This window comes from Crocodylus siamensis, chromosome 8 (assembly GCF_052110815.1).
Source record: "Crocodylus siamensis isolate JL-2025a chromosome 8, ASM5211081v1, whole genome shotgun sequence".
NCBI classification, from domain to species: Eukaryota; Metazoa; Chordata; order Crocodylia; family Crocodylidae; genus Crocodylus; species Crocodylus siamensis.
This window is the reverse complement of record NC_143402.1, coordinates 55,634,697-55,642,414: the sequence shown is the minus strand read 5'-3', so window position 1 is coordinate 55,642,414 and position 7,718 is coordinate 55,634,697. Positions and strand designations below refer to the sequence as shown.

The 7,718-nt window shown below is 58.6% G+C and overlaps 2 protein-coding genes across 2 annotated transcripts; both read right to left on the bottom strand.

Annotated features, from left to right (window-relative positions):
- Positions 1–258: 258 nt before the first annotated feature.
- On the bottom strand, positions 259–1,520 carry LOC149858644 (resistin-like). The gene is made up of 3 exons (XM_090061572.1): positions 1,391–1,520; positions 943–1,011; positions 259–497 (listed from the first exon to the last, which is right to left on the bottom strand). The coding sequence occupies exons 1-3, from the start codon at positions 1,518–1,520 to the stop codon at positions 259–261; spliced, it is 438 nt and encodes a 145-aa protein (XP_089917698.1).
- Positions 1,521–4,503: 2,983 nt separating this feature from the next.
- LOC149858643 (resistin-like) lies at positions 4,504–7,183 on the bottom strand. Its single transcript, XM_090061077.1, has 4 exons — positions 7,141–7,183; positions 5,595–5,740; positions 5,156–5,224; positions 4,504–4,688 (listed from the first exon to the last, which is right to left on the bottom strand). Exons 2-4 carry the CDS (start codon positions 5,734–5,736, stop codon positions 4,549–4,551), a joined length of 351 nt encoding a protein of 116 aa, XP_089917203.1. The 5' UTR covers positions 5,737–5,740; positions 7,141–7,183; the 3' UTR covers positions 4,504–4,548.
- Between the last annotated feature and the right edge of the window lie 535 nt (positions 7,184–7,718).

The window sequence follows — 7,718 nt, the reverse complement described above, 5'->3', positions numbered from 1 at the left end:
GAGTGGCTGGCGTCCCCCAGCCTCCTGGGGCATCTCCCAGCAGCCAGGATAAGAAGGAAACTGAGGCACAGAGCCACAAAGGGGCTTGTTGAGGGCTGCAATGGAGCAGCAGGGCTCCTACTGGCCTGTATGATCCCCCCATCCTAGTGCAGATGCAGGTTCTGGAGCTGGAGCCCAGGGTAGGCAAGAGGATGTACTCAGAGGGACTCCCGGGTGCTGGAGGTAAAGGGGATGCTGTACAGGCCCCCCAGGCTGGGATCAAGGGCTGGTAGTAAAGGGGGTATGGAGAAAAGATGGAGCCAGGACAGCCTCGGGGAGCCCAGAGCAGGGTTTATTTAGAGCCATGGCCATAGGCTGGGGGTGCTCAGGTGCGGGGATGTGGCAGCAGCGGGCACTGGTCCAGTCTATTCCTTGGCACTGGCAGTGGCAGGAGGTGTCATCGCGGATGTCCCAGGAGCTGCAACCCATGCTGTAGGCGCAAGCTGTCACGTTGAACCCTGGGTGGGGAGGGCAGGGGTCAGTGCAGGGGCATGGGCCATGAAGACCCCCTGTTGTCCCCCCCGCCACAGCACCGCAGGTCCTCCTGGGACTATAGAGCACCCCAATTACATCCCCAAGGCCCTGGAGTCCTCCTGCCTTCCCCAGCATCCCGCAGACCCGCAATGCCCCCTCCCCCAGGGCCTGGAAGCCCCCTCAGCTCCCCACAGCACCCTAGAGCCCCTCTCCTTCTTTAGTGTCCCACATTCCCATACCCCCCAGATCCCTGAAGACCCCCTGGTCCCCTTTCCCCCAGCCCCCTGACCCCAGAGCCCTCCCCTTCCCCAATGTGGCATCTGCCCCCCCATCCCTGGAAAACCCCTGCTCCCCAGGGCCCTGGACCCCTCAGGGGTAGGGTTGGGGGGGGGTTCAGGTGCAGATACACGCCCCCCTCCCGTCTCTCACCACTGGGGCAGGAGACCAGGCTCCCGCGGGCATTCACATCCATACACACCAGCTCAGCAGACTTGATGGCTGCAGGAGTGGGAGGTGGGGGGATTGTGGGAGCACAAGGCAAGGCAGGGCAGGTGCCCCCCTCCCTCCCAGCCCCTGCTGTGCCCTGGGAGGCACAGTGCCAGCCCCTGCCACCAGGGGGCACTTTTACTCCATCTTGTGAGGCTGGGCTGCCTCTTGGCTCCATCCCAGCCCCTGGCTCTTTGGGGTGGGGGATACTAGCCCCCCGCCCCGGCTTGGGGTCCAGGCTGCTGCAACAAGGGGGGCCAGGAGCTTTTGGGGGGGGGGGGGGCTGAGCAGGGCTGGGGGCACTGCATGGAGCAGCCACAGGGAGTGGTGTGGCCCAGCACCCCTCAGCTGCTCTCCTGTGAGCTTGCTCCCCACCCTCCCCCAGCCTCACCTGGCTCCTGTGAGGTGGGGTGGTACCCAGCTAGTGCTGCTTGGATCTTGAGGTTGACCACACTATCAATGGCACAGTTGGACTGGCCCCCCTTTGGGGGCACCAGCAGGGGCAGCAGCAACAGCACCATGGTCCTTGGATGGCAGGGAGAAGGCATGAGAAGGATAACAGTGGTATTAAGAGGGACCCTAGAGCACTTGAGGGACACCCCTTCCCCACTTCTCAAGGGAGTGAGAGCTCATGTGTAGCTGAAGGACACACACAAGCACAAACACATACATATGTGCATGCACAAACATACACGTTCCCACATGAGTATGTACCCCCACATATGTATGCACCCACACACAAGCATGCCGCATAGGGCTCTGAACGCCCAGCAGGGGCAGTGCAGATACGCAGATACATAGGAGGACTCACACAGAAACACACACAGACGCACACAAACACACACACACACACACTGTGCACACAAGCATACCCTCACTCACACATGTAACACAGGGCTCAGAATATACAGCTCATACATGCAGATACATATGTGCACACACATACACATGCACATGCCCACACACATGCATGCCCCCCCATATAGAGCACAGGGTTCAGAGCACCTGGCAGGAGCTGCACAGATGTGTTCATGCACATGCAGAGGTGCATACACACACATACACACAAGCACACACACACGCACCCAGCCACAGTTCAGAATACCTGGCATATACACACTCACATGCATACACACATATACCCACAACATATACATGTGTATTATGCACATATACATTAATGTGCGTGCATACATGAACACACACATTATGGGGATCAGAAGACCCAGCAGGGGGTGACACACACAGAAACACTCACATACATGCACAGATACCTACACATTCAACCACACATACCCATGAGCATGTGTGTCTCCACCCAGAGGCCAATACACACATACACACGTGCACACTCCCACACATGCACAGACACCCACCCACATAAATACATATTCATGCACACATACTCACACGCATGTGCCTTCATCCACACACAGCAGGGGGCTCAGGACAACCAGCAGTGCACATAGACACACATGTACACCCACATTCATACACGCACACTACATTAATTCCCATGCATACCCACACACATGCCGGCAGGGTCTCATCCACAGCCCCTGAACACAGAGAATGCAATGGCCCCTTGCCACCAGCACCCAGTTCTAACACACCCACTCTCCCCAGACCAGTGGGTCCAAGTGCCTGGGGGATTTGGGACCCTCCCAGGCCTTTGCTACCCCTGACACCAAGGTGCCTAAACACCTCCCTGATCTGCCTGGGTTACCCTGGTTTAGGAGAGGCCACAAGGCCCCTTGGCCCATGGTAATGGGGCCAGTTAGAGCCCCTGTGGGGGGCTTCAAAGGCACCCCCTCCCCAGACCCACCTCTGGATGCCTAGGGCCTTGGTCCTGGCTGCCCCAGGGCCACCTTCCTTCTTTTAAGGCAACTTCTCTGGGGCCCTCCGGGCTGTTACACCTCCATCTGACCCTGCTTTACACTGGGGGGGGGCAGGAAGAAGGGAAAAACCCAGGCCCTAAGCTTCCTTGTTTGCTCAGCCCCAGGGCCTGTGGCCTGGGGCCAGCCCTGGCCCAGCTAAGCAGGAGGGGATATTGAGGCACAGTGAGGGGGCAGGAGCAAGGCCTGCTGGCTGGCTGCAGGTGGGAGTCTGGGCTCTGTTCGCTGCATGGTGCTGCCCTTGGCTTGGACCTGCATGTTGAATGCCTGTCAAGGGATTTGGGAGTATTCGAAGTCCCAGGTTGAGAGGCTGGGATGGAGGATGCTCGCTGGTTGCAGTGTCACACACGGCATCTAGAATGACTGAGCTCTCCCTGGTGAGTCGGTATGATCTGGAGTCGATTTGGCTAATTTGATGTGGAACACAAAATATGGTATTTTAAAAAATCCCCTCTGCCACACACACATGCACCGCCCTCCCCGTGTGTGCCCCCCACCCCCCAAGGCCCCAGATAGTCAAGCCCTGGCTCTCGAACTCCCACCCCCCCAGTCCTACCTGTACCCAGTTGCTGGGGCTGTTCCCACCACCCTGCCAGGCTGAAGGCTGCCTGCTCCCACAACCCCAAGCAGCTCCTTGCTAAGGTAAGTGGGGAAGTTCCAGGAAAAACTTTGAAGCTGAGCTGATCGAAACCTCAGACATTTAATGATATTTGAAAAAAAGGGGTTTTTTTGCACCGTTCCTGGAAGCACAGGAATACCAGGTCAATGCATGGAGTGGATGGAGCAAGCTCCAGTCGCACCACCCAACACCAAAAAAAATCTGCTCAATATAGACCTCCTATGGAGGACATATTAGAGACAACCACCTGCCCTGGGTAGCCCGCCTACGTGGTCACAGTGCTTCCCCTGCCAGGTAAAAAAGGTGTCCAGACAGAGATCGGAGGAGCCAAAAAGAGGACATGTCTGGGAAAACCCGGACATATGGTAACTCTATCATAGGCCCCGTACAGCCTGTGGTGAGTCTTCCTGAGCTCAGGTGGGAGGAGTGGGTATGGGAGTGTCATGGGGTGGGGGACAGGCCTGTGGGTCCCACACCAACCCTAGTGCTGCCCCCTCGCCCTGGTAATGGCCAACCTTGATTGGCCAAAGCAATGACATCATTTCCTGAAATAGTCCTGTAGTGGTGCAGGACTTCCTGGCTTGGACTGTCTGGATGGGTGGGGGAGGGGCTGCTCCCCTGAGCCCCCTCCAAGGCCCCCCATGAGCTCCACTGGCCTCACAGGGACCCCTGGCAATTGCCCCAGGTCTGGGTGTGATGCAAGCAGGTAGGAAGCCACAAGGGGTTGCACCAATTCTTCACATGGAGGCGGTGTGGGGTGTGATGTTACATACAGGCACCACTGCACTGGGGGCAGTGCCCAGACGTGGGGGATGTTCAGCAGTTTCGGCCCCCTTCTCTTTATACCCCTGCCCCTGCTGCGCCAGGTGCTGTACAAAGTAATTCCACAGCAGCTAACCTAGATCCCCCCTGCCTGGGATCGAGGGTGTGTGGGGGACAGTAACGAAAGGGGCGTGGAGAAAGGATGAAGCTAGGGCAGCCTCATGGAGCCCAAAGTAGTATTTATTCAGAGAAGTGGGTGTAGGCTGGGGGTGCTCAGGCGCGGCTGAGCTGGATGCGGCAGCAGCGGGCACTGGTCCAGTCTATTCCTTGGCACTGGCAGTGGCAGAATTTGTCTGCACGGATGTCCCAGGAGCCGCAGCCCATGCCACAGGTGCAGGCTGTCACGTTGAACCCTGGGTGGGGAGGGCAGGGGTCAGTGCAGGGGCAGAGGACTTGGAGACCCCCTGCCCACCCCCCCCACATTTGCCCAGCCCATCCTGGGATAACAGAACCCACCAGTTACCTCCCTCCAAGTCCCTGGAGCCTCCCTGCACCCCCAACATCCACCAGATCCCCCAGGTCCCAAACCCCCTCAGTTTCCCCCAGCACCCTACAGCCCCTCTCCTACCCCCATGATCCCACATCCCCACAAGCTCCATGGTGCCCCCCCTCTACTTTTCCCCCAGTCCCCTGACCCCAGAGCCCCCTCTTCCCCACAGGATCAGGCCCCTGCCCTCCCTCCCCCAAACTCCCCCTGCCCTACCAAATCCCTGGAAGCCCCCTTTCCCCCCAGGGCCCTGGGTAGGTTGGGGGGGGCTCAGGAAAGGAGGAGCTGGATGTGGCAGCATTGGGCCATACATGCCCCCCTCCCATCTCTCACCACTGGGGCAGGAGACCAGGCTCCCACGGGCATTCACATCAGTACACACCAGCTCAGCGGAGTTGACAGCTGTAAGACAGGGAGATGGGGGGGGGGATCAGTGAGGGTCAGCATGCCAGATTGCCCCCCACACAGCCTCTGCTGCTCCCCCGGCAGGCACAGTGCCAGGCCCTGCCACCAGGGGACACCCTAGTGTGGTTTGGCACCAGTTTGATCCCAGCCCCTGGCTCTTTGGTGTGAGGGACACTTGTCCCCTCAGGGTTGGGGTTCAGGCTGCTGCTGTGAGAAGGGCAGGAGCTTTGGGGGGGGGTAGCAGTGCCTCCCCCCAGCTGAGCAGGGCAGGGGGCACCCCATGGAGCAGCCACAGGGTGTGCTGTGACACAACCATTCTGGCTGCCCTCCTGTCCCCTTGCTCCCCCCCCCCACTGCCTAGCCTCACCTGGCTCCTGTGGGGTGGAGCAGTGCCCAGCTAGTGCCGCCTGGATCTTGAGGTTGATCACACTGTCAAGGGGGCACTCAGACTGGCTCACCACCGTGGGCAGCAGCAGGGGCAGCAGCAGCATCATCATCATCAGTGCCATGGTCCTGGGGGGTGGGGAGGAGAGAAGGCACAAGTAGGGTAAGAAGGGGATAAAAGGGGCCCTGGAGCACTTGTGGGAGATCTGCCCCCCACCCCCACTTTCCAGGGTAGCAAGAGCTTGTGTGCATCTGAAGGATACACACAAGCACAAACACCCATGCACACACATACACATTCACACCTGAGCACGTACCCCCACACATGCATGTATACACCCACACGCAGTATATGGCTCAGAATGCCCAGTGGGGGCAGCGCAGACATGCAGGTACATAGGACATGCACACACACATATCACCCCCACCCCTCCGCAGAGCTCAGCATATACAGCACATACATATGCAGACAAGGTTCTTTGGGTGAATCTGATATCTCTTATTTGACCAACTTAAACAGATGGAAAAAACTTTTTTAGCAAGCTTTCAAGTTTAAAAACCCTTTGTCAGGCTGAGGAAGCCTTTGCACACATGCACACACAAAGCACAGGGCTCAGAACACCCACCAGGGGCTTCACAGGCATGTCCATGCACATGCAGACGTTCATATGCACACATACACACAGGCACACACATATGCACCCAGCCAGGGCTCAGAATACCCGACAGGACGTGGCACAGACACGCATTCACACACACACATACCTCCATGGATACATATGTGCACCTCCCCCTTGCAGGGCTGAGAAAACCTGGCAGGGTGCCACACGCTCACACACTCATGCACACTTACATCCATACACACACATACCCACACTCATACCTGCATATATATGCACATATACATTGATGTACATGTGCACGCATGCACACATGCATACATGCATGTAGCCCAGGACTCAGAACATGCAGCAGGTCGTGGCACACAGACACACACTCACATACATGCACACACACCTACATACTCACCCACACTTACACTATGGACACACATGCACACACACCCCACAGGGGGCAACACACCCATACACATATATACACATTCCCACACATACACACAGTCACCCACTCACATACATACATATACACGCACACACAGCAGGGGGCTCAGGACAACCATCAGCACACATACACACGTGCACCTCCATTCATTCCCATGTACACCCACACACGTGCCCCAGGCTCTCATGCCCAGCCCCCGCACACAGAGGCCCCAATGCCCACCTGTCACCAGCACCCAGATCTAACACCTCCACTCTCCCCAGATCAGTGGGTCCAAGTGCCTGAGGGATCTGGGACCCTCCCAGGCCTTTGCAAGGTGCCTAATCTCCCTGCGCCCTCTAAACACCTCCCTGATCTGCCTGAGTTACCCTAGATTAGGAAAAGCCACAAAGCCCCTTAGCCCATGGAAATAGGGCCAGTTAGAGCCCCTGTGGGAGGCTACAAGGGCACTCTGTGCCTCAACCCACCTCTGGATGCCTAGGTCCTTGGTCCTGGCTGCTCTGGGGCCACCTTCCCTCTTTTAAGTGCTTGTTGGGCTGACGTGGCAACTTCTCTGGGGCCCTCCGGTCTGTTACAACCCCACCCGACCCCCCTTTACACTGGGGGGGGCAGGAAGAAGGGAAAAACCCAGGCCCTAAGCTTCCTTGTTTGCTCAGCCCCAGGGCCTGTGGCCTGGGGCAGCCCTGGCCCAGCTGAGCAGGAGGGGAAACTGAGGCACAGTGAAGTGGCAGCAGCAGGGTCTGGCTGGCTGCGGGGGAGGGTCTGGGCTCTGCTGCCTTGGTGGGGGGTGGCATGGTGAGTAGGGCAGGCCAGCTGGGCAGGCTGAGCCCGAGGGCGTGGGTGCGGCTTGGAGCTGAGCAGACAGGCCGGGTAGGGAGCAGGGCCCAGGAGTGGAACCAAGGCATCCGGGTCGCCAGCACCACCGCCCCCACTCCCCTTCCAGAGCTGGGCGAGATCCCAGGCATCTGGGCTCCCAGGCCCCACTCTCCTCCCCGAGCTGGACAGATCCCAGGCATCCTGGCCGGAGGCAGGTGGGGGCACTGGG

Excerpts from the sequence above, each read along its gene's own strand:
- LOC149858643 (XM_090061077.1), bottom strand. The coding sequence starts at position 5,736 with ATGGCACTGATGATGATGATGCTGCTGCTGCCCCTGCTGCTGCCCACG. Across the intron at positions 5,225-5,594 it reads CTCCACCCCACAGGAGCCAG|CTGTCAACTCCGCTGAGCTG; the intron begins GTGAGGCTAGGC and ends CCTGTCTTACAG. Across the intron at positions 4,689-5,155 it reads CCTGGTCTCCTGCCCCAGTG|GGTTCAACGTGACAGCCTGC; the intron begins GTGAGAGATGGG and ends CTCCCCACCCAG.
- LOC149858644 (XM_090061572.1), bottom strand. The coding sequence starts at position 1,520 with ATGGTGCTGTTGCTGCTGCCCCTGCTGGTGCCCCCAAAGGGGGGCCAG. Across the intron at positions 1,012-1,390 it reads CCCCACCTCACAGGAGCCAG|CCATCAAGTCTGCTGAGCTG; the intron begins GTGAGGCTGGGG and ends CCACTCCTGCAG. Across the intron at positions 498-942 it reads CCTGGTCTCCTGCCCCAGTG|GGTTCAACGTGACAGCTTGC; the intron begins GTGAGAGACGGG and ends CTCCCCACCCAG.